Consider the following 26495-nt stretch of genomic DNA (forward strand, 5'->3'; position numbering starts at 1 on the left):
TCCGTGGTGTGGACCGAGGTGGTTTAGTGCCTTGGTCTTGGTGTCAGTCTTAGAGAGGCAGTAAAATGAAAATTGCACTTTGATCTTTCCATTAAAGTGCCGGAATGGCCTTTGTCACGGGGGCTGCGGGTGGAGGGAGATCACAATCATCTGAGGGGAAATTACAGATTATACACTCTTTCCATGTCTCTAAAGTGAGGAGATCTTCTCCCCAGAAGACCAAACAAGGACCGAGAACTAGGGCTCAGATTGAAAAAAAAAATGGTCGGATTGTTCTCGTGCTGACCTTCAGGTTCACAATAGTGGACGCGGATTTCCCATGCAAATGTTGTTTGACCCTTGGGGGTCAAGTCCAGAATCACTCTGAGTGTAAATGATAAACGAACAAGATTCTTTTGGCCAACCTTCCTAGCACGAGAGGATGGTTCCCCGCGCTTTTTTTGACTTTTGGAAAAAGCAAAGAAGTGTACGAAGGCAGGCTCAAGGTTGTTTGTCGTGGCGAACTGACAACAAATGGAAAATGCTGTGGAAAATCGAGGCCATTTCCGAAGGCGTCAGACTCGCTCTTCTCGGTGTAAAGAGAGAAAACGGTAGAATTTCCTGACAAGCCAACACTTCCGAGGATTCTCTCGGGCGGTTGGATGGGCGACAACTCTATGTGCTCGTATCTACGGTATCACACTACTCCCAGTAAAGAATCTGTCTGTTTTGCTGGCGGTGATGGTGGTGGTCGTGGAGGAGGGTATTCTTGTCTGTCGTAAAGATCTCTTTCAAAACCTCGATAAAGTCGAATCTTTCTGCTTGACTGGAGGAATGGCAGCGTTTCCTTTTCTTTGGAAACACAATACCAGATCTGGATTGTTGGTTATGGCTTTCAAATCGATTTGGATGTATCTCATCTTGACCCAGACGTTTGAACAACTTGGTTATATTCCTGAAATGTGATGTCTGAGCTTTCATATCAAACTGAAATTGAACCATTCACTAGTTGAAAGACGGCAGTAGTACAACTTTCCACACCTGCTTAATGCAAAAACATGTTTTGGTATCTACTGGTGTTTACGAAATCGATTAAGATATCCAATCTTTGTTTGAAAGCTATCCCTCATTCTTGCCAAGACAAAGGGTCCAACTTCTCCCCCAGAAAGCTTCTACACAGTTCCAGGTGCAAGAATTCTGCAAGATGGCCAAGAACTTCAGATTTGCCCCTGTAAGCTCCTTCTCGCCACTGCTGTACCGTACATCCGAGGTGCAAGAATTCTGCAAGATGGCCAAGAACTTCAGATTTGCCCCTGTAAGCTCCTTCTCGCCAACACTAAAAGGATGTTGGCAAAATCCGATGGCATCATCATTGTTTTGGAAACGAGCCTTCGCCACCGAGTTCGTTGCCAATATTAGTGAGGAAAGGAGTCACTGAGTGAGTGAGTGAGTGAGTGAGTGAGTCAGTCAGTCAGTCAGTCAGCGGGTTTGGTGAATGGATGGAATGAAGCAAGAGTCTTACTCAGAGAACAGAAGACCACAACAAGAACTTCTCATAGTACCGCTGCAAAGAGACCAACCAAAAGAAGGAGAAGAGGAATGGAGTGATGGATGGGACATTTGTTGCCATATATCACTTTAGTCGGTTCGCCTGTGTCCTCAAGCTTAGACATGGAGCCAAAGAAAGAAATAATTGTGCCAAAATACGAACAAGTCAATAACCTCTTTCGATTGGCCTCTCCAAAAAAAAAATGCCAGATCTGTGTATGTACAATGCTTAACAACTTTGAGGACTGACAAGCGAGATCCACTTTGTATGCTATGTTTGAAATCCATTTGTAATCATCGTCTTCCAAATGAGAGCACATTATTCAAAGCCCGTCATCTTAGGAATCTTGAGGCTCTAGAGATATCCCATGGCGTTATTCTTCTGTGAATTGTCCCCGCGTCATCAACAATAAACCCTCGAGTAGATGGGTCTCTTCCGAGTTGCGAGTTGCGAGTTCCGACCTCCGGCTCTGGCTCTGGCCCTGACTTCCCAATGGCCATCGCCCCCTAGTCTCTAAACCATGATAGGAATATCCATTTCATCCCAGTCCAACCTCGAGCGAAGATCGCATAACCCAAATAGCGTAAAGACAAGATAATGACCATCGTTGTTAGGGATTTCAATCTGGATCTGGTGAATATCGGTGAATGGGATGGGGAATCTGTGGAGGGTGGGTAATGGTATGGTCGGCCAAAGGGCATTGAAGACATTGGTAGCTGCGACGACGAGCTCCCTGGCAGTTCTACAAACCATTAACCAGACTTAGCGAGCTCTTTTTAAAAGGAACAGTAGAACGAGAGGAAAGGGCCGTTTGATCCTTATGAGAAGTGGCTTTTTTTAGACTGGCTTGCTCTCTTTGGCAGTTTGATAGGCCGCCGTTCCTCCGTCGGTTCCTTCTGTTTTAAGATGGAGGAACACTTTCAGATGGTCTTCTTTTTCTCCGTCGTCTACTTCTTCTTCTCCTTCTTCTTGGTCTTCTTCCTCTTCGTCTTGGTCGTTGGTGTTGACTGGGTAGTTTTCTCTAATGATGCTTGAGAATGGCCCCAAAGTCAGTCAGTGAGGACTGAAGGCTGAAGACTGAGTACTGAAGAGGCAAGCATGCAGGAGAGGAGGCAGTTCTTGGACAGGCTCACGGAGACTTCTGGCGAGATGGGGGATCGAGCACTCACATTGAATGAAATGAACACCCACCCAAAACCGACCGCATGGTTTCTCATGAAATGGAACTGCCGTAATATAACCATAACCATGCACTTACGTTGAACGCATGTCAAGCAAGCGTTTGTGAACTAGCATTGATTGCGCTCTACGCTCTATTGGGAAGGAAGTGGGAAAATGGCTTCGGTGTTTTTTCTTCTTCCATGGATGGAGGAGGGAAGGTGGTGGCTATGATGAATTCTTTACTCCTTCTTTGCAAATGGAATCGTCGGGGAAATGGAGAAGCCTTTGGCCATTGTTCATGTCTGAAATAGGCTGAGGCTTTTCTCCACGCGAGGATCATTTCCCTGTCCAATGGTCTGATTCTGAAATCCGCTCCGCCATAAATCTTTCCATCTTTGGATGATGTTGGAACAAATAATCTGGATTCATGACTTTGCTTCCATCTTTTTTTAGGTGAGATCATCCGCGGAATTACATCGCACCTTGCATCTTGAACTGAACCACTGTGTTTAGTAATTTCTCCCTCCGAGTTGACTTTAATGTCACCGAGGCGAGGTATATCGAGCATGCTTTCCCCCCTTACGTACATTCCCCCTTACCGTTACTAACACACACTCGATTCTCAACGACCGAAATGAGTGGGGGTGGCATGGCCTTTGGGGCAACATTAACCCCAAAAATGACCCAGGTCTCATTCAATCCGTCACCTACTTTGGTAAGGATGCACAATACTCGTGTAGGGTGAAGGTAATGGTAAATAAACTATACTGGCCAGAAAGGCAGAAGATGCCCATTTCCGCTTTGGAACAACTTGACCCACTTCTCATCTCATTGGCACACTTGAGTCCCAAAGTCATTTGCGCTTTTGGGCCATTTAACATCATGCAAATACCCCAGGTCGCAAAGCCTGCCAAGAGATTGGTGCGATTTCAATTTCCTTGGTTTATACGTGTTTAAGGATCATTTTTCAAACCCGAGGGACACTTTGAATTAAGCCTAACTACCAGCAAGTACGATTCTTCATGGAAGCATTAGGAATGGATGGATCAGTTGTACCCAGACTTCCTTTCGAATTCGAACTTAATCTCAACTTGAGCAATATCATGGTGCATTTTCCAAGCTTGTTTTAAAAAAAAAATGAGTTCAACCATTCAACTTGGAGCGATCAAGAGCAGGAAATAATCTCATTTTTTCTGTTTACCCTTTTGGAGAAGGTGGAATAAAACTCCAGTTAAGGCCCGAAATGCAAACAAGGAACGTGCCTCACACGAGGTGTTATTATTCAGTGGAACGTGACTCTTCCACAGGTCACGTAGAGCCAAACGACTCATGTGGTCCATACGGTTGGTACAAAGTAAACAAGGTCGTTTTATCCATAGAATGCAGCCATTTACCCAAAATTATTCACAAGGCCTCTTTCTGTCTTCTTATTTCGACGAGATCAGGCCTGGAAAAATCCGTGACAATTTCATTTCAGTTTCAGGTTGGAAAATCAGGTCATAGTGGCCACATGCATTGCTTTCTCATACATTATGTACAGTACTTGAATGCACCTCAGGGGAATGATATGCTCTGCTTTCAGTCATATTTCACTAGAAAAGAACTGGAAGGAAACAAGCTAATCTGGCTCTGGGCTATGCAAAAAACCAACGCTCCCCAAGACTTGAGTTCAATTTCCAATTCTGCTTTTGAATTGGTTTTGTTTTGAACACTCATTCTCCTTGAGGGTGACCTCACAGAGGGTCAGAAGTTGACAGCTATTAATGGAAGTAGGCAAAGGCTGCCCCCCTCGTTAAGAACGCTCGCCTTCGCCAAAAAGGCTTAACGGGTTCCTCCATAACCAAGTGGTTAGCATTGGGTTTTCTTTTATTAGTAGTATCTTGAAGAATTAATTCGCCCGTGGACGGATTCTAAAATAGACCCACCTCAGTAAGAAAGAAAGCAAAAAGGAAGTGGAGGAGACAGAACTGAGTGGAGCCCTGTTTATTCAAGGTTTTAAAGCGCTGACACAACTCCTTACAACGGGCTTTTCCAGCTTTAACTAGCTAGCATTTGTTCATGTAAATTGGGTACTTTTGCCTTTTCATGGCCGACCATTTGTCTTGTGGGTGAGGCCACAAAGTAAATTTTGCCACCGAAGGGAATCTGAGTGGCTTGTCGTCGTTGGAAAGAAATGGCAACTTTTCACTCCTGATGTGGTGGGACAGTGGTTCTCTACCCCTCGACTACCACACTACGACAACCACCACCACCAAAGACACCGTCGACCTGAGCCACGAGGGGACATGGTTTCTGATTCTTTCCACTGTCAACTATCCACTTTGAAGGAAGGAAAGTGGGTGGAGAGAGGGTTCCAAAAATCTCTGGAGGTTTTCAATTGGGTCTCAGACAGGGCGCGATCGTGTGAACCAGGGTGTCACCGAACATTCCCTGCACAGCTCTTGATAAGCGGAGGGAGAGGAAGATTGGGAACAAGAGACTGGGTAGGATATAATAGATGATGGATGCCAAATGAACAGTCCTTGACGGATTCCTTAACAAAATCTAACAGTTGTTGTGGTTTGACAAGGAAGGCCATTTTTGAGTGGCCTAACGGCCTTTAAGAGCACCTGTCAAGGTTGAATGTTGCCCGTCCGTCCGACAGGCAACCAACACTATTCATTCTTAAAACCACCATTCAATGAACAGTTTGGCCGAATAAAGTAAAAGGTGGAGGCATTCGTATTCTTTACGGCGAGAAAAAACAGGAACTAGGTCAGTCCTTTTCTACATGGAAGATGGGAACCTACCTCCAAGGGTGCACCTGACTGGAGAGATATGATTTAATGGTGATAAGGCGGCCCATGAGCAGTTGAGCACCTCTTCCTCTCCATTGATTCAATCTCTCCTCTCGAATCTCAAGAACCACTTGTTTGGCCCGCTGGTCCCCAACTCGATCCTAAGGCGTATCTACTGTACGTACAGTAGTACGTAGGCAGCACCCACATCCCAAAGGTGGGACCAGGGCTCTGCCAAACCGCATACGATTGTGTTTAATAGCTGGCTATAACTCATTGGAACGATTTCACGGTGTCGAGCCGGGAATCTCTACGGTTTCGAGCTAACAAGTGTACTATAGCAACAGCCTTAAAAACTTCGTGAGTGCTTGTTCCAGGTTGGACTCCTTAGATTGTGACAGAATAACTTATTCCTTCGTTCCCCCTTTTCTCGTCGTCTCCGTTTGGGGCCATTTTCCGAGTTCTTTGGCTCGTTCAAAACAAAATTATTCTGTATGCCAGTCGTTCTTGGAAACTTGAGATCCATGTTCCCAAAAACTTGCTCAAGTAACTGGGCTTTGGTTAATATCAGGTTGCCCTCAAAAACATGTCTATGGGTCGAAGAAGCCCTCAAAAAAGTGGCATAACTGCAACTACAAGTGTGCCCATTCTTACCTAAGGTAAATACGACACCTTCAAAAGTGGAAATAGATATCTTCATCATCCCTTGGATCCTGCCATCCAAGTGGAGGATTGGGCATGGGGAGAAAAAAGACTCAACGAGAGAAGAAAAGAGAAAAAAAAACCAATTTTGAAAGGCTTTTGGTGATGTTTTGTCTCCGTTATTTTGCGCGTTCAGACCAGTCAACCCAAAAACACCACCTCGTACCAAACCTTTGAGGAGACATTCATTCATATTCTCGGCTGCCAACGAACACGATCCTGATATTCTCCAATACTTTTATTCGAGTGGAGGAAAGAAGGGGTGCTGCCGCCGATATCCACTCAGTGGGTTGGTGAAATTGAAAATGGGTCTAGTGTTGGTTGAAAGTGTATCGAGAGTGATAAAATTGACATAGCTCAATTATGCCTCAACTCTTTCGAAGCCCAAACCACGCCGTGTTTACTTTTCCAAACTTGAAAACTCGATCAGGGTTGCCATGATGTGGCATTGGAAATCATACATTCGGACGGAGTCTACTTTCAACCTCTTTTGCATGGAATATGCAAGTTGGAAACGCTTTGAAGGTCCTGAAGTTTAGCATTGCCATATCTTCGGGAGAAATCCAATCATTTGAGATGATGACGTGCAAGTCCAAAGTTGTTAAGGCATCGATATTCATCTTAATGTAATTTTGCTTCGTTTCACCCAAAGGACACAATGCCTCAGTACGAGTAGTTACCTTGATTTCGAGTTTGGATTAGAAACTGCAACCTTCCCGCTGGTAGTTGTGTCTCCTCAACGATCCGAGATTCGTCGTAAATTGCAATTCCTCCTTCTCTCGAATGACATTTGTATTGAGAGGCAGGAATTTCCTTTTCACCACCTTCATGCTCGAGGCAAGTGCCAAGCAGGTCTTTATCCCAGCTTTCATGTCCGAGTCCTCTGGAATTGACATTGCCGTGCCAAAGGTGATCCATAAATTGAAAGCCAAGCAGCTACGCAAAACGACAGGAAATTGAGATTCAATCACTTTCGGTACAATCACAATCACCAATTTTGAACACAAGAGAGAGGCTTCAGGAGGATCACCGCCAATACCCTACACAGTACATTGCTCTCCCTCATCTTCCCCATGGTCCCTAGGGCCCAGCTAGCCAAAAGGGCGCTTGGCCAAAAAGTGCTCCACATTTTAGAAGCCCGAAAGAGTTTGACCTTTAATCCTTTATCTTGAGATCTCCGAGACTCGGACAATCCATTCATCACAATCACTGTCAAGCACCGGACTTCGCCAATGGTCCTGAAAACCTTTCTGCCGCCTGCCAGCCAGCCCACCGGCCCGCCAGCCAACGGCAAGCCATAGGCAGTGAGTGACCCGGGCGCACAGAAGTTGAAATTCCTTCGAGACAGGCTCGAACTTGATCAAAATCCGCCTCGGCCTCAGTGACCTTTTTGCCCATGGATTTCGTTCCCCTTGCGGACTTGACCGGGGGTCCAATCAACCTAGAGGGATCTCCAATCATAAAGTTGTCAATGATATAGGAGGAAACTACCTTCCCATTCAAAATGAATCAGCATGTAGCACTTGTGGTAGCAGACCCACACAAAAAGTTTGGCCTTCTTCAATGAGGACATGACCTCGGTTCAAGGACCTTTCTGGGGAACTGCTCCAAACCTCTTGGCTTGTTGGGCGTGAACGAGCGGTTAAAAGCCCACAATGAAATATTTCGGTCAACTTAACACCTTAGGTCGGTCTTTAGTAACTGAACCATTCAAAAGTGATTCTGTAGAATATGGGGTGACACGAGTTTGAAACTCGATGGAACTATTCGATCAAGGCTTTACATTTTTTTTTCAAAGATAGATGACGAAAGGAATATTCCCTTTCGTGACTGTTCCGAGGGTTAATCAAAAAGAACGAGAAAGTTAGCGGGTGTGGAATTTTGATGAGAGCCTTAGACTGTACCTTATGAAGATTGGTGGGAATTGGGGGCTCACGTTGAACTTGGGTCCCGTTTCCAATTCTCTTTTTGTATGACCCACTAAGACAAAATCGGCTATTTTAGTGGAAAAGGGTGTCCTTGTGCGCTTTAGCAATTCTTAGGTACATATGATTATTGACTCCACTTTTAGAAGAGCGTTGAGATCTGTAGTTATCAAATCTTGACAGTTCGTTAGAAGTCTCTCCAAGCTCACGCTAAACTCACCATTACTTATTCAAGCGCTATTATTGGGTTAACTAGACCATTATTCTCACGTCATGTTCCTCCTCCTCCTCCTCCTACAGACACAAAAAAGGGATAGCTCAAACAAATATGAAGGCAGGAAAACAAATTTTTGGGCTTTGGGCTATAAATTTACTTTGGAAAAGTAAGAGTATTGTGTTAGTATCTCCCCCAATTTTTCTTCTGTCCTTCAATTCAACCTTAACACAATCGTAATGTGCTCAAATATGGCACTCATAAGATGAAGAGTTCCCTCCATGCTCCTTCGCTTCTTGGAGCTAGCCCATGACTTGGCGAAAAACTTGACAAATGATTGGATTCGATGAACATGGAAGCCTTTAAGTGAGGTTGTTCCCTCCTCGTTTTTCCCAGTATTGAGGGTAGTTGGTCGGCACAGAGGGAGCAGTGTACATTCAGCTCCATGGATAAGGTGGTAAGAAAAAAGGGGGGACAGAAAAGAGGGACACTCTCCCCTCTCTCCCCTCCGAAGTCTGAGGAACTGTACGTAGCTCTTCATACTTTGAACCTTTTTATTGGACCAAGCAGCATTAGAGGGTTTCAATTATCCCACCTTGGCCTCGTATTCAGGTAGACCTTTGTCCACTTGGCCAACACTAAATCAGAATTCCGAGGATGGATCCAAATCCATACCTGTTTTTCCAAATGTGCGGGAGGAAAAAAAAAGATTAATCATCTAGCGGGATTCCATGAAAATGAACCAACCTTAGCTGCCATTTCTCCCAAATACTGGAAATCTTATCGGTGATTGACACCTAGCGCAACGTATCATATTGATGGTCAGATCAACATTATCTACCTGAATGGGCAATGCACCCTATTTTTCCTCTCGGAATCTAATTTCATATCGAAGTTTGTTCTTGAAAATTAAAAAAAAAAATCGTTTGTAGTGTTAAATACAAATTTTAATCAACTGCTTCTCGATCATAGGCCAAGGTTCTCGCGTTCAAAAACCTACCGTCCGCACAATATTGACTTAACAAAAATGAACTAACGTTGGTTCCAACTGATGGCTGTCTCTTTGGCTCAGATCAACTCGTAAGTAATGCACTCGTGTCTCTTGGCTGCCCCAAGGGACTTGGATAAATATTTGTGGCTAAGGGACATGACGAGCCTATTATTCCGTGTTTGGAACGCACTCAGTCCATGCCAGTAGGCGGATGACCTTCTCCACCCACAGCGAGTCTCTTATGAGGGAAATGATGACCAAATTGTGTTCTCCGATAGAGAGAAAGAAAGCCTCATTATTGGATCACTTCCTCGTTGTTCCCACTTCCAAGTGCAATGCCATTACAATCCCAGAATATTAATGGACACGGAAAGGGAGTAACATAATATGCCCAACGACCTTGCGGAATCGTCCAGATCTGCTAATCTTCACTTGTCAATTGTGCCATATTCCAATATGTACAATTTGTACATATTACTGTTCTGGAACATGCCTAGTCAGCACTCGCTATATGGTGAGTAGGACGTGCTCAGTCCGGCGGAAGAGCCCTTTTCATCATTTCATTCACTTTGGACATTGTTCTCTGTCCGTTCCATGACAAAGCCCAAACACAAACAAGCCCGATCTTTTCCACGAGGAAACAACAATTACACAACCCAACTCCTGTTTCACCGACCAATTACGATGGGTCCGCTTCGGGATAGAGGCTTGAGGAACATTCCCGATTTTTTACACCTTGTTCCATAAAAGGAATCAAAGAGGGTTACACCAAGGAATATCTGGTTTCCTCGGTAGGGTCCAAATACCCTCTCTCTCTCTCTCTCCCCATATCTGGCTGCCTCTCTCATTCCATCCTTTGTTGACTTTATGAATAGACAGAGAAAACGGAAAATTTGTGGCACGCCATTTTTGTCACAAAGAGAAGAAACAGAGCGAGAAATGATGCACACTGATGCTTTTTTCGCCCACTGGAAACAAGACAGGGCCAAGGAACAACGCCATGTTCCACGTGTGTATGCGAAGAGAATGGAAACCTGGTCGGTCGACACTACTCGACAACAATACCCACGTTGTTGGCTGGACGGACCTCCCTTATATGTACATGTACTCGTACAGAAGTACAAACGAGTATATAGTGTATTGTCCAATGGGTAAATTGGATGAGCTTTGGCGAGGACGCCCACGGAAACGTGCATGCATTTAGTATGCCTGCCTGCCTGACATTGCTTTTACCACCAAATGTCATGAAAGGAGTCATAATTCCACCTGTAGGCAAGCAAAAACGATATTTGTGTGCACCTCGATTGGTTTTCCTGTGGGTTAAGTGCTTTTCGCACGATGAAGAACGATTGTTTCATGGCAGCTAATCGTAACGATCTGAATGGAAATTCCGGTTTCGAGAGTGAGGGGGGAAATTCATTTGTCAAATATCCTCATCATAAGTCATTCGACGGGTTTCGAACCACTCTCTTTCCTTTTTGGTCTTACCCTAAGAACGACAAGCCAGCTTCCAAGTCGGATCGGAAAGGTTCGGAAATTTTTACACTGAATACGCCTTACACGAAAAAGCCTTGTGGAATGGGGATTGTTTATGATGAGACAAAATGCTGTCAATGGCTTCATTCTACTCAAGCCGAGATCCATACAAGGTCGTTGAAAACGAATACGACTCGGCTGAAAAAAAACCCGAATCCTGTCCACTGTTTGCCCTTGGATATCAAGGTGGGTTTCCATTTAGTGTTCCATGATATCCAGGCATGTGTTTCCCTCCCCCTTAAAGACAGGTTTCCTCAAAAGAGAGCTCGGACTAATACGGCCCAACAATCAGTTGCCTGAGGTTGCAATGCAACAACACCAGACCCTTTGCCCTTTGCAGTCGGGTCGGCTAAATTGGGTGTTGGATAGTTTACGCACACTAAGGTTCGCCTCGAGAAGCTCTCTATTGCTGGACACCTTGTCATCCATTAGAATTGGAGTTATGATACATATTACTGTATGTAGTACAACTCAGACCAGTACAATACTACATATTGTACAGTGAGAGCGTTCCATGTGGTAAGGGTGCTCAACAAGAGGTTCGAAGGACAACAGCTCGAAGAAGGAAGAAAAAGAAGACCAGAATAAAAGAAGGCCGTTAGCATGGCAAGTGTTCAGTGTCGTGCCAACTCATACGAGGGAAGAAAGCCCGACTTGGATTTGTGTTTTGCATGTGGACTTTGGACTTGGGTGCTCAACCACGAGGAGGAGATTGGAAATATTTGTGGCTAAAAAGCAAAGACCCGACAAGGTCGATCCGGGCTCAAATACACCCTCATAGTGTGAGGGAAAACCATTTGATTAAGTCACGAGTCACCTCAGGTGTTTTATAAATAGATGAGCCCGCCAGGTCTTTTGATTAGTGAATGTCTTGGTCACCAAAGTATTTGGAAGTCTTGGGAAAACATTGGCACAACGGGAATTGCTCTGTTGTCATTAGCTTGATTCATGTAGGAGACCTCGAACGGTTTCGTCGATGGTTCAACCATAACCTGGACCCCGAGCAAACTCATTCACGTCCTATCATCGGAATGGGCCAGAAGCCATTGGCTAATGAAGAATTGCACTCTTGCGACCCATGATATCGGTTCTGCAGACCGCAGAGCAAAGAGCGAAGAGCGAAGAGCGAAGTGACGGCGGGTAGGCCAAATCTACGTCCGTCCCTACAATAGTAGGGTAGAGGCTTTTGGCTAGAGGCTTTTGGCACTCTTAACCCCAAAACGTCCCTTTCCCACGGAAGCGTCCCCACTCAAATCAATGAACGAGCCTAGCATTCTTTGTGCGAACAATGGACTCGCAGCAACTGTCAAAGCAAGCAAATGAATTAACCAGGCCACATGCCTAGAACATCCCAACCAGAAATCCTGTCGTGTATTCACACTTGATAGTTTGGCCAATGCCAGAACGATTCAGATCGATCTAATTCAAGCTGAAATAAGGTTGGACCACTCTTGCATAATTTGTTTCATCCATTGAAAATGTAATACTACTATTCTTTTAGAAATGAAAGTAAACGGGTTGAATGCATCCCTTTCGTATAATTCTCCGATGGCGTGAAGTATTTGAGGGCTAGCCCGAATTAGTGTTGCTCGGTTCAGTCGACCTTGAAGGTCATTGATGTGAGGATTATGAATGGACCTTGGTCACTTTGCTATCATTTATTCCATTGTCAGTTCCGTCTGGGACGTTGCTTGCTTCGTTGGTTGGTTGGTTGGTTGGTTGGTTGGTTGTGATAGAATAACCCAAAACCTCGTCCAGCACTACCCTTTCCAGGCCTCTCAAAAAATTGACTTCCAAATGAGATGGAACTTGACATGAAAGGATTGGTATTGTTCCATACCATTGCTGGAAAGTATCTCAATTATGTTTTGGTAAAAAAACACATTCCTTAAGAATGATACAGATCTGTCGTGGAAACAGCGCTTGGTTTGACTTCACTTAGGTTACCTTTATTGGAAGCTTTTTTTTTTTCTCCGTAGGCTTTCTTACGATCATACTCACATTTACTTTACTCTACGTATACGTACACGTACACGTGCAGGGGTAATGTGGATAATACATTTGATACTCACGAATCTGGAAGAAGAGTTATTCAGTCATGTCAGCATGGCATAATCAATGAGAGCACCATTCATTTGGTCGTCCAAGCAACTCTTCTCTTTCATTTACATATGCATTGGAGCCTTCTAAGATTTATTTTGTGGATTCTTTGAAAGGCCCGACCGAGTAAGAATCGTGATTTGCCCGCACTACGTTTAGAACAAAGAAAAGAAGTTATGCAATTAACCCGAAAATGTTTGGGTTTCTCCTCCTCCTTCTCCTCGCTCTCCTTCTTCTCGTCGCGATGATCATTGCGGTTCCAGTGCATTCCAAATGGTTTGTCGGCCTTCAAGGCTGCCTTAGTTTTGTGCGAGCGGGAGTGTCTATTCTATTCTTGTAGATCTAAAGTACATGTCGGGAACCTCGTCATTGTTGGCATTGGTAACCTACATTTGGCTGAGAGTAGGGCCAACCTCGGCGAATGCTCCATTCACATAAGCTCCGAGGAGTAAAAAAAACTACTACGTTCATCACTGTCCCTTCAAAGGCTGCTCGAGCCTTCTCGAGTCTCCATCGAAGTGTAGATCGGTTGGGAGTCATGCAAGGTCGGAAGGTCTTTGCTGGAGGTATCTTTGTTGTGTGTATAAGAGTTATCGAACGACAACTGTCGATCAATTTACATGAGTAGGAGGGGGCTTTGGTAGAAGCTTGCTATCCTTGCTGTTGTTGTTGTTGTTGTTGTTGATGTTGTTGTATGTGCGCGTGTGTTCCTTTTTTCATTGGTATTCTGGTCATTTGTAACGATTTCTAACGGTTATGTGCTTTTTGGCCGGCCTCGATCTGATCTCTCATCAAGAAGATCGGTCAGAGGCAGAAATGGTCTCAGAGAGAGGTTGGAGCCTCCAATATGAAATGGATCGAAGTATTGCTCACATAAAATGAAAGAATTGGTCTCTGCGATCAGGTGGGATCATGTATGACGAAGCCCTCAGCTGAAGGTTCTCGTTTTCTTGCTACCTTGGCCCGACTCTTGGTCCAGAATGAGCATCTGTGACCGTGACATTGACATGGATCGAATTTCGATTTCATTTGTCTTCAAGCTCTTTTCCAGCTTCTCATCGTCCTTCTCCTTGGTGGTCGTCCTTGCCGTTGGTCTTCTGAACTTCTTTGTCCACTCTGCGCTGTTCGGGAGTCCGTTGTTTCTGACGAAAGCGACACTGAAGGATCACTCACACTCCTCTTCATGTATTGATGATCCGGAGAAACCGTTATTGGGTGTCACCTGGATCAAAATTAGAGATCCGTGGTCCAACGTCTAATTGGACGCTCTTTCTTCATCACCTTGGCTCGCTTCACTTCCAAGGAGGATGAAGAGGAGATCAAGAGTGCCACGATATATCGGGCATGGGAGTCACGCTTCGAGTGGAATGTCAATGATCCAATTTCCTCGCTTTCCTTCCCTTCCTCCTCCTCCTCCTCGTCCTCAAACTCAAACTCTGGCTGGTTTAGCTGGGCTTGACCGACCAGTGCGGATCATTGGTTGTCCTTGACAATACAATTTCTGGTAGATAAAACTTAATTTATGGAAAGAATGATTGCATTGCTCGCTTTCCTGGGAACGAAACGACAAAGGCTGTTTGCCAAATGTAGCGCTCTTCCGGACGAAACTTTGCCTTGTTCCTCTGTCGCTCTCTGAATTTGTGGGAGCCTTTCAACTCCGCTATCAAAACAACGACAAGGATAACACGCTCATCTCTGGGCCCATCGGTTATGGACGACGTTTTCACTCAGCTAAGGATTGCTTCATTGCTCCATTCAGGTCTGCCTTGGTGCGAACTTTTCGGATTTGAATTCGTTAGATTCGAAACGCACTGGATCAAGGACATTAATCTTCTTGTTTCTGCGGGGATTAAGTTGTTTTAAAAACCAAGGCGTCGCAAGGTAGACATACTGTAGGTATGTTTAGTAGATGAAAGGCAACTCGCTCATGGGTGAAAGCCTAATAATCCTTGTTCCAACTCAAAACATTATGCATCCACAAACTCTTCCCATCCCTTTCGAAACAATTATTGCTTTGGAGCAAAACGACTTTCATTCGCCATTCCCCATCGAAATCGTGGGCCACAGGCTTGTGCATGAACTCTTGAATTGCACTTTGGGTTGGATATTCAAGGTCTTGTTATTTTCTTGTCGTCTTTCCACCAAAATGCAGTTGCTTGGAAAGTTTGTTCCACTTTTTTTGACTGGTTCCATCGCCGAGCTCGAAATCGCATGATGATTCTACGAGTCGCACCAAACGAGAAACCATCTCAACTTCCTCAAAATCCGAATCCAACACCACCAATTCATGAACATTCAGAACTGAACCAACCAATTGAGTCTCAACGACTTCGGCCAAAATGCCGAACCACAAAAAAGGAACTAGAACCAAGACCACTGACAAGTTGAAAGTGAGGTGTTATTTCCGTTATTTAGCCACAATCTCCCAGGGTCATGAGTCAAGACCAAATGTTCAAATTGGACGGGTGGAATCAGATTGGTTGGTTATCCGGGGATCTTGGCGTCATAGCCACTTAGGGTTGAGAGGTTCAGGCCAAAATAGCCTTTCAGCCTTTGCAATTTCGTCTTTGGTCGCCCTGTAAATAGAGCTTCCTCACATTCTTCACCCTCGATTCTCTCTCCCTCTCTTGGATTGTGGTGTGTGTTTCTTCGGCTCGGGCTGGCTTGTACTATTTCATGCTACTTCCTCATAAACTTGAAGAAATGACAAAGCTTTTTTTGCTGGCAAGAAATCGACAAAAACTGACTGGAGGAAGACGGCCTTCAACCGCCAAACTTAACTCTACTTCCCCTCTTTGAGAGTAGAGCTCAGAATAGCGCAGCAAACTTCGCGTACGACGTCCAGACAGACCGTGAGCAATATTGTTCCACCGCTTCCATAGTAAGCTTGTCATGCCGACAACAAGACGACAGTCCAGGGTTTCGTCAGTTATGCATAATTCACGCCTGCTCAGATACCCAATCAACATGTGTGGTCTTCTTTGAAGTTCGACCCAATGCTTGGCGAAGGTAAAAGTTCGCTTGGTGTGGAACTATTGATTGGTACCACGTAGCTCTGACAGTTGGCACACTTAAAAGAGCCAGCGGAAACGTTCCCACTAAGTGCGTAGCTTGACGTCACCGGATTAAGGGCACATGGTCGGTCGGTCGGATGGGAGGAACTTACTTCGATTGGAAGAAAGTAAAGACGGACTTCATCACGTACATGCCCATTGATATCAAATTTGCTTTGGTCTAATAATATGGTATTGCCCGTAAGGAGTTACCCTCCGCACCTTCAATTCAGTGTCTGGGAATAAACAAGTTAAGCCGATGAAAACAGTGTCCAAAGGTACGCGTAAAAGCTATCAAAATAGCTTAGAAAAACAGACCATTCAGGGCAATACAAAATTGAGGCACAACTTTGTACGAGAATACTGTATATCTCCAAGCATACTATATGATGCCTAGTAGATCTGATCAATGGGCATTTTTTGATTGATTGATTGATTGGGATTCCTAGTTATGATCAAGAAATGTAATCCGTCCGAGTTCATCCGAGCTCCATATGGTTGTATTTTACCAATTGCTCCATGTTTCTGGTTTGGTGCATTTGAATGAACCCGGATCGAAAACTTCAATAGATGGAAAGAGACCAAGGCAGCTCATATATCTTGCTGAGCCAGGGTCGTTCTGTTTGTCTATTTGTCCATCTGTTAGTGGGTCCCACCCTCAGACTGGATTTTGAATTCACCGCCTCAGTTTGACTGCTCTGCTGCCATTGATATAATAGTTAGTTGTATGGATAGTACCGACATTAGTGGCCCTATTGAAAAAACATGCCTTGGAAGTTGTTGAAACGGACGAACGAACGAACGACCCCTCCAATGAAATGAATGAGCAGAGGGACGGTTAGAGGCCCCTCTTCCCCTTCCTCTTTAACAGTGGAGGGAATCAAACTGAGAAATGAAATTAGCATTTTTAGTGGCGTGTTCAACCAAGACACCCACCAGAGACAGACAGCCAGGCAGAAACGCTCTCTGTCTCTCTCTAACTCTCTCACACACATACACACACAACCACGATGCATAGGAGGGGGCAAGTTGGACTTTTTCTTCACCATGTCTTCTTTCGCTCACTTTTTTTTCTGGCAGGCAGATCGTCGTCCAAGAGCGTTCTCTCCACAAGTCGAGGATAGAAATTCCAAGATTCATCCCATGCTTGTTCCTGGGTTCTCTGAGGCGGGCTCCTATCATTGTACGCAATCTTTTTGTGAACAATGGAGACACGAAAAAATGAGAAAGTTTCTCCCCCCACCCAAAATGGGGTCTCAAGAAGTCTCAATGTACGTTTTGGTGCATTCGGATGTCTATCCGACCAAGGAGAGCCGAGAATCAAAGACCACATTCCAACCAACCAACCAACGAGTGAACGAGCTTTAAGAAGTGTGGGTTGGAAATGAATGAATTTCCCAACTCCAAACTAATGATCTATTTGGGTCGATCATACAGGGAAACCAAGACCTTTCAACGTCTTTTTAAGGGCCAACATGTGGACTCAAGTAGTAGATGGTGAAAATGCACGGCTTTTAATTCCACACACACACACACATGTTGCACATTTTTACCTTTTAAAGAGCCGTTTTTTCCGGCCACTTTCTATAATATACGCCTACTGTAATGAGTTGTCGTGAACGTTAGGAACCAAAGAAGGTCTAAGTCTTGCTTTTCGACCATTTGACGCAAAGAAAACGAAGAAATACATCGTCAAAGGTGACCCTCATCACAACTGCAGATCAAAGGAAATGGCTTCGAGCATGAATTAGCCTAGCCATAGCTCCAAATGATTCATTGGTACATGTAATTGGAACTTTAGGAATTCACCATCACTGCTTTTTTAGTGGAAGAACGAACCTCTTTGAAAATGTTTGAAGGGTTGCCTGGTTGGCTGGCCTGACGTTGTCGATGGTTGTTGGTGATGTTGTTGGGCGGGTGGCCTTCAAATGAGTTGGTTTTTGTAGCTTTTGTCTACATTGCCAAGTTTCTTCTCGTTCTTCTGATCACGCTTTTGATCTGACAACAAAGAACGAACGAGAGTCGTCAAACAAGAAAAGTGAGACTGAAAAACAAGCCAGCCCAAGATCCCTCGACCAGACCCAAGTTCACGGCCCTGTTCCTTCCTACTTAGTTTTCGCTCAAAATGAAGGGTACTTCCACTTCCGTACTGGCTTACCTTCAACTTCTCGAGAAAGGACGAGAGATTTCAAAGTTCCAACTTCGGGTTCAATTCGAGCCATAGGACAGTCACGGTGGTGACCAATGATGTTTGGGGTTAGATATGGCTGGGCCCACATACCCTTTCAGGTGACCGTGTTAAAGATCACATCGACGGAAACAAGACACAGTGAAGCTCTCTCTTCATCAACACAACGACCAGCAACTTAGTGCTCCTCTTCTCACCCGCGTCTCAGTAGACCTTTTATCAAGGACAAGACATCAAATTGAACTTTGACCCATGCTCCTCGTCTTCTTCCTCCTCTCCTTCATCTTGTTCCCTAGCCGTCATCTCATCCGGCTTTTCCTCCTCCTACTTTTCCCTGATGGCCTTGCTTTAATTTAAGTGCCTTTGAAGAGTTGGTTTTACGAGAGCACACCGACCCTTCTTGGGCGAGAGAAGAACGAGAGACACGACTGCACATAGGTTCTAGGTACAGTGCGATACTACAATCCTCAAAATGTCTATCTACTACGTACTACTGTGGGTGTGGAGGAGACTCGAACTCGCCAAAGCAAAATGTCGTTTGGGAAGGTAGCCAAGAAATGCCTTTTGGGGGGCTCACAAACCACAACACGGTGGGTGCAAGCCAACCCTGCCTTTTTGTTATTGATGAAGATCTCGAGTAGTTGTTCGCTGGATATTGAACTTTCTTTGTCGAGCGTGAAGTTATTTTGGCATTGGTCTCAATCCGGATCCATATGACCATTAGGACGTTTCAACGTCGTGATGAGGCCCGAAGTTCGGGAAACCCGCTCTAAAGTGAATTAATATGATGGCCAAAGACGAGACGGCCTTTTTTCTCTTCGGGTTTCTATTCATATTGGCCTGAAGGGGATGGATAAGGTTGATGAGGATCTGCCTCCTACGCTAAGGTACACAGGGTTTGAAAAGTTAAGCGAGTTTGTTCTTACTTGTATTTCCATACCACAGTGTCGCGTCACCCTCAAGTCAGAAAACCAACCAACTTTCTCCTTTGGCACCAACTTTTGTCGCAACGACTTCTTTTTTTCTCCCTTTCGTTTCTTTTGGCGAAACCACGATTCATGGTGGAACGATAAGTTTTCATCAGAATTGGACTGATTTTAAAGTCCTTTAATTTGCACCTCAGCCAGTGCTCAGTCAGTCCCCGTTGATGAATTGCCGAAAGGGAATTGTTTATTCGATAACTACGTACATAAAAGAGCACCTACCACTGTTTGAGCGGAAAGAGGCCTCGTTGGTTAATGTTCACAAAGAGCAAAGTGGAAGACCGAAGGTGGTGGTGCTACTGGTGGTGGTGGGATGGAACCAGGTCTCTAATTCAATAGGCCGCCTTTCGTCTCCCAAGCCGAGACCGATGTTGTGTAGTGTTTCTCTGAGCAACCCATATATATATATATACTATGTAATACATGTAGTTCCTTATTCTTACGCCATGGCTACCAGGCTGCTGCTACTGCTAATAGTAACCTGGGCCAAGCCAAGCGTCCCTATCACAACAACATAAGGTCCTTCCTTTGTGTAGAGTGTTATGATAGGCACAGACTTCTTTTTCTGTGTTGGCATGAATGTTCAATGTCAAAAGGACCTTGGCATTGATGGGCCTCCATGCCAAGACTCAACTCGCTCGGAACATTGGAACACTCAACCTTTTTCGTCTTTTTTCTTCCATCTCTTCGGGGTTTTTTCTTCTTCTTCTTTCGTTTTCACTCCCTTCATTCAATCGTTTGCTCCAGCCCAACTTCAATGGTTTTATAAGGTGAGAGAAAGAAACAGGATCCAGGCGAAAGGGGAGGGGGTCTTTCAATCAATAAACTCGCCCTGATGACCGGGAGAGGTGAAAAAGTTTCGCAAATTATAGTGGGTAGAAGCGCCAGGGATTTTGTTATGGATGGACGGCATAGTACCGAGGAGCCAAATCAATTAGGAAAGTGATGAATCATATGTCCGATCACCTGACAACCCCAATAAAATGGGACCATCCATCAACAAGCCAGCAACGCACCGAACAACTCCTAGGGCCTTCAAAATGGAGATAAAAAACATGCCATGTGATCCCTCGGCTTCGTCTTTCTAGGTGCTTGTGACACAAGAAATAATCAATCTAATCGCATCTCCTCCCTGATTAGCATGAGAAAGTGTCAATGTTCCAAAATCTTGAGAGTGGCTCGCTGGATGCCATGTTTTCACTCGAAACACTCTTTTCCATGGTTTCACGGTATCTGGTATATGGCAAACCAACTCCAAATAATCATCACCATCGCCATCTTGCCCTTTTCCTTCCTTCACCTCCTTCAAGCAAAGGATCCCCTCACCAAAATATATTCTCATGGGACTAGGATAATGAAAATCTTAGGACCAAAACGCACAGGGTCGCCAGAGTAGCTGGATTGTTAAAAGTTGTTCGGTCCCATAACTGAACTTAGGTTGGTTGAATTTACAATACGAATAACTTTTCTTGTGGTTCTACAGTGCACAAAGTTTTGGCCCAATGAATTAGGGGCCGGCGCCCCTGCTCCAGATTTGTCCTTGTTCCACCCTTTTTCTTGTTCCTAGCGACGACATGAGTAGTGGAAGACACTGGGGAAGCTGGTAATGAAAAGAGTAAACCAGGAACGGAATGGGTGATTTGGAACCCACTGATGTGACCTTCATGAACTCTAATCTGGCTCCTCGGAATATAGCAAACCCCTTTCGCTTGGACTTCCCGCTCATTCTCCTTCAAGGATAAAACTCTCAAGATGGGAACCGGAAGGAACGACAGGCTTCAAATCCCAGTGCCTTGCGGCCCTCCGGAACAAAACTCATACCCGCACACTACCTGACTCTCCCATTCGGCAATAAGGATCGGTTAATTTTTGACAACATACCCCCCTCTCTCTCTTGGCGGATGTGGCCTTTCAAACCTCTTTTCCCAGGCCTTCAACATTAAGGAAGAATTGGCCGCCTTCAATCCCACTCGGAACTAGGGAGGGGAGCTCCTTCTTACTCTTTTAAGGTTACTTCCGATTTGACAAGGGCAGTTATACCCTCGACCCAAGTGATTTTGTCGTTAAAGCACTGAAGTATTCAATGCCTGGATAATGTGGCATTATGGACTCCGGAAATATTATCTTGAATCATGATTCTCTTTCTCTGTCTTGTTCTATCGGATCCTCCCAGGAGGGTCGTTTACTATTCTCCTCGTCCTCTCCTGTACATGAAAGATGATAAAGGCAAAGAGATGATTGATGAATTATAAAATCATGCAGACTTCTTATGAACATCAGCCAAAGGATTACTTCAGCAGCCTTAATGGCTAGCTACCAAGGCCCAAGCTTCGTGCTCCATACGATATGTTGCCATGGTCGTGCTCGGGTTTGGAATATTCAATGAGGTGGATTGAAATCTCGTCAGAGATCCGTCCCCTTTTTGCGAACAATCTCTCTTCAAGTTGACGTCAATCTCATTGGACTCATAAGGCTCATGATTTGCATTCAAGCGTGAGGTCCGTAGCAAACCCAAGCTAGGCAATAAACTGCGACTCCATTCGAAGCCTTGATTAATGCCTACAATACCGATTTGACCGCAAGTGCTGATTTTAATTTCTTTTTTTTGTTCCTTACAGCCAAGGATTGTGGTTTTCCTGGGCAGCCGCAGAATGGATCCACCTTGAGTTCGGAGAAGTTCTTTTACCCTGGCGAAGAGGTGACATTCGAATGTGACACGGGTTTCATTCTGTTCGGCAAGAAGCGCCGAACTTGTGTCGAGGATGGATCGTGGAGCGACTCTCTGCCCGAATGCCGTAAGTGCAACCAATCAATTTTTATCCTTCTTTCCTACCACTATGACACACAAAGCCACTTAAGATATCAAATGTGTACGAGTCTTGCTGTACTATGTGGGTGTGGGTGTGGGTGTGCATCAAAGATCCCCACGCATTCCTTCGATTCTCAAGGAGCAAAGCAGAGCAAAGGAGAGGAGAGGAGAGGAGAGGAGAGGAGAGGAGAGAAGGGAGGACGAGAACGAGAGAGAGAGAGAGGAGAGAAGTGAATGCAATTCCAAACGGCCTTCGTATGACGAACAAAGGGTTCGAACAACGAAAAGCAAAGGTTTGGCAGAGTGAAAGGTTGGTGATTATTATGTTATATGAACCCTTGTTCAGCCTAGAGTTCGTTCCTCTGACAAGATAATCTTGATGAGCGCGGACATGAAAAGTTACGTCCTAATCTCTTCCATGGGAGGGGGAAATAGTCCAGTCAGCCTTGCTTTTGGATTGTGCATCAGATTTGGATCAGCCTCGGCTAAAATCAAGGTACTCTCAGAGTTAGAGTTGATGTTTGTGAGTTTATCCTGAATCTGGTGGTAGATCTAGTGGATCCTTGAGAGATGAAGAAATTGTCATCTCGGAAGGTTTTGCATATTTGCTGAAACTTTCACCTCCTCGTGCATATTCATGAGTGAGCCCACGCTTTCTGATCAAAACGCAGCCAGTCGCGAGGTTTTTAGTGACTGGGATCCATCTAACTTTACACCCACTCACCCACCGACTCACTCACTCACTCAGTCGTTTCTTCTTCCGCGTGTTTTCCTCGTGAAAACTATTGCTCAATACTGAGAGCTTCCAAAATAGTTTGCTCCCTATTTGGACCACAACCCTCCCAACCACCAGTCAGCAACATGGAAATGATAATAAAAAAACAACAACGAGATATCCACCCATATCTCAGATTTGCATTTCAAAATTAAAATGCAAATATCGTTGGCTGAGTGGATTTGAATCCCTTCCTCTCGTCGTTCTGATTCTAGAACGTGCCTCATTCGTCGTTTGTTTCGCTCACTAGGTTACAACATGGCCTTGAAGCGAACCACTTCCCAATCCGAGACTTTGTGGAGCTACGATCCAGATCTGGCCGTTGATGGTGACCCGAACACATGTTCTTTCACACCACAATCGGAAGTGCAACGTTGGTGGAAGGTATGTCACTTCTGAAGGGAAAATGACCGTTTTCAATCCCTAATGCCGTTTGTTACTCTCCAGGTTCATTTGATTGGCACGCCTCCTATTGGCGCCGTGGCTGTCACAATCAGCCCTGGGACATTTCAACAATTTACCATTTTCGTCGTGGAACTCATGGATGGGAACAAAGCCATGTACAAACCTTGTGCCAAGTTTGAGGGGAAATTCCAGGTAAGCAGAAACCCTTGCTTTCTTTAGTCAGACAAAGTTCAACTCGTCCTCGAAGATGCCAAGTATATGTGTAACACATATTACGGCGTTTCGAAGGTTCATTGGGTTGGTTTGGTATGGCTGCTATTTGAATGAAGTCGTAAACCAAGAGGTCGCTCAAGGCGGACATTACTTATTCAAAAAGGCTTTTGGGCTTCCAAAACAGTTTTCCAAATGTTTAGACATTTTTAGTCTATAAAGTAATGGATGACGACGAGATGGGAAATCTACTCTCGTTGACCTTCAACACTAAAGGCTTAATGGAGACAACCAAAGCATTGAGCACCACAACATAAGCCGACAAGAAATATTATCCACTCTTATTCCAGGACCAAAAAGCGCTTTTCAATTGCAATGACAACGAAGGTCACACCGGGCAATTCGTGTATATCCGTGACGATCGCAAAGACAAGGAATATTTTGGCCTTTGTGAAGTCGAGGTGTTTGAACACAAAGGTAAGGACAACAAGGATTTACATTGCTAGCCCATAACAATGGTCTTGAGATTGCTGCGGAGGTTGTGTGCATCATTTGATATAATTTATTAAGTCTGAATAAGTTTTAGAACCAAACATGGGCAGAATATCTTGCATACTCTCAGCAGCAGAAGCAAACTGACTTTAACTCCAGTAGCTGACAAAGTTTTCCCCTCACTGCGCCATTATGATTTATCCTACCCACACGTAAAAGATAACAACCAACGTGGTACCCTGGTAGTCAGAGTCTAAACAGAAATTAGGAAGTGTCCCAAGTGCTGGCAGTTAGGTTTGAACAATGTGAAGAAGTACTGTTCCCTTTTGTTTGCCCCATTTATATTGGAAATTGATATTGGCAAAGAGGCCTCAAAGTTTGCTTTGTATCCTTCGCAGGGATTCCTCAGTGTGGCCAACCAGAGCAGCCTATCTACGGGACTGTGAAACTTCAAGGAGATTTGGCTCACTACACTTGCATCCCGGGTTACACGATGCGAGGCAATGCAAGCCGACAATGTACATGGAAAGGATGGCATGGAAAGGTGCCAGATTGCACAGGTAAGAATGTTGCTTTCTGTTGTTTCAAATGTCCTTTCCGGTTTTCCTTCAGAACCGGGTGCGGGTGGACTGATGCCTCGAGAGCCAAATAAGTAAAGTTTTATTGCACCCTACGGGTGCATAATCAGATTAAAATGGCATTACCGCCACCAAACGACAGACAAATCCCCTTTTCAAATGGTGTCAGGAGGCACCCTTTTAGGGTAGTTGGTGATGACGATGATCATCATCACCAGCAACAGCCACCAGAGCCACCAGACCAAACACCAAACACCCTCATACACGAGCAAGTTTGGGGATAGGGGAAAATGGTTCAGTCGGGCAGAAAATGCATTAGGTGGGTTGCATTTCAACCCCGTTTTGTGCAAAACGCTAGCCTTCTTAGCATTTTTTTCGAGCATGTTCCTAAGTGCATCTACTTCTAGTCTGCACACGGTTAAATATATGATACAGATTGTCCACTTTCCGGTTGTGACACTTGGAAAACTTGTTCCAAAAAGAGGCCAAGAAAAATCAGATTATTTGGATCATGTCAGGATTTGAAAGTACACACTTTAAGGCAGCGTGACCGTTTGACAACACAAAATCTCTCATGTGACGTCGGGTGTTTTTACAAGTAGAACACCGATGGAGCTCCGTCCCTATTGGCCTATGTATTCAAAAGGAAGCTGTAAATCACCGAACATGATACGGCACATTGAATCCAAAAATATGAATTCTAATTTTGCGCCACATTTGATTTCGGCATGGCTCCAAGAATATCCCCCTTTTCGCCCCCACACAGTGAGGGCGGCAGCTCGGTTTTTCACAAACTGAATGAATGGGCTTTTTCCGTCTGCTTCTCATGTCCTCTCGATATTTGAGAAGTTTTCCCCCATTTTCTGGGACAAGATCATCTTGTGAGGGAATCAAGTCTAAACTTTTCAGATAACAAACTCAAACGGCGAACTCTTCAGCAAATTCAGATCCCTTTTATTAATAACCAATTCATGGGTTTAAAATAGCTACCCTGTTCATACCATTTCATCGAATCAAGCGGGAAATTTGAAATACCTAACTGAATTATGAATATCCCCCTTTTTCTCTCGAAGAAAATGAAGTAGAAGAAGAAGTTGCCTCCGAAGAATGAGAGATCGGGATTGGAGAAGAGTCAGTGAATGTGTGTATGATTGGATTACTCGCTCCATGCTCTTACTCAAAGGCTCATTCTTGTACACTTCCATGGGCAGAAAAAGATTTGCAGTCAAAATGGCGGGCTCAAAACACATTGGGGGCTACTATCTGATACTCCACCCTAATGTGTTGTCAGATCAAACCCTCTTTTCTCCAAGGGGTTTGCCGTAATTCATCGTCCTGACAGCCTAATTGCAAGCATGACAATCATGTGCGAAGGCGCCTCATTGCTCAATAATTTATTGGTCCCTTATCAAAGGTCCTTATTTAGCACCGAATGAGTGAGTGAATGACGGAGTGAGTGAATGTTGTGTAGCTGTACGTGCTTGTGTGTGTGAGCTTGCACGTGGGTGAATGGGGGAAATGTACGGCTCTTGAAGTTTTGAGCTTTTTCTCGGATTCCAAAAAGAGGCCAAGTGACAGGTTTGCGATATATATGGAAGTGTATGAATCCTTCATCCTGCAGCAAAGGCAGTTCACCTCAGTGATCATGAAAAGAAGCCTGGGATTGTGGGGAAGGCAGGTTCCCGGATAAGGTGCTCCTTCACTCCTGATTTGACATCTTCAATTGAAGCCGTGACGATGACGACGACGAGCACGACGACGAAGTCTCAAGTCGATTTGGCCTTTTCCCTCAGTCGAGTGGAACCAAGGAGCTTTGACAGATTAATTGGCCTACAAAGATGATGGTGTTTTCCAATTTTTTTGGGAGTGACGAAGCAGGTGCGTGGCTCAAGTTGCGTGACTTTGCTACATTGACCTTGTTTATACTTATGAGGGGAATCATTAATTTGGCTCCAATCGGGCCCGATAACGCCGTTGGTGAATTGAGGAATAAAGAACAGCTGGGTTTTAGGAGGATTCTGAATATCTCTTGGCTACGGAACTTGTTTCCTTACCATATACACACAAA

The 26495-nt window shown here is 44.7% G+C and overlaps 1 protein-coding gene across 2 annotated transcripts in view; it reads left to right on the forward strand.

Annotated features, from left to right (window-relative positions):
- LOC131885361 (uncharacterized) overlaps nucleotides 1–26495 on the forward strand; it is a 43547-nt gene that overhangs the window by 8514 nt on the left and 8538 nt on the right. For both annotated transcript variants that reach the window (XM_059233388.1, XM_059233389.1), the window contains exons 2-6: nucleotides 21777–21953; nucleotides 22993–23126; nucleotides 23190–23339; nucleotides 23708–23834; nucleotides 24248–24409. In XM_059233388.1, coding sequence (XP_059089371.1) covers nucleotides 21777–21953; nucleotides 22993–23126; nucleotides 23190–23339; nucleotides 23708–23834; nucleotides 24248–24409 — 750 coding nt within the window. The remainder of the gene's footprint in view (nucleotides 1–21776; nucleotides 21954–22992; nucleotides 23127–23189; nucleotides 23340–23707; nucleotides 23835–24247; nucleotides 24410–26495) is intronic.

The sequence above is a fragment of the Tigriopus californicus genome, chromosome 8 (assembly GCF_007210705.1).
Source record: "Tigriopus californicus strain San Diego chromosome 8, Tcal_SD_v2.1, whole genome shotgun sequence".
NCBI lineage: Eukaryota > Metazoa > Arthropoda > Copepoda > Harpacticoida > Harpacticidae > Tigriopus > Tigriopus californicus.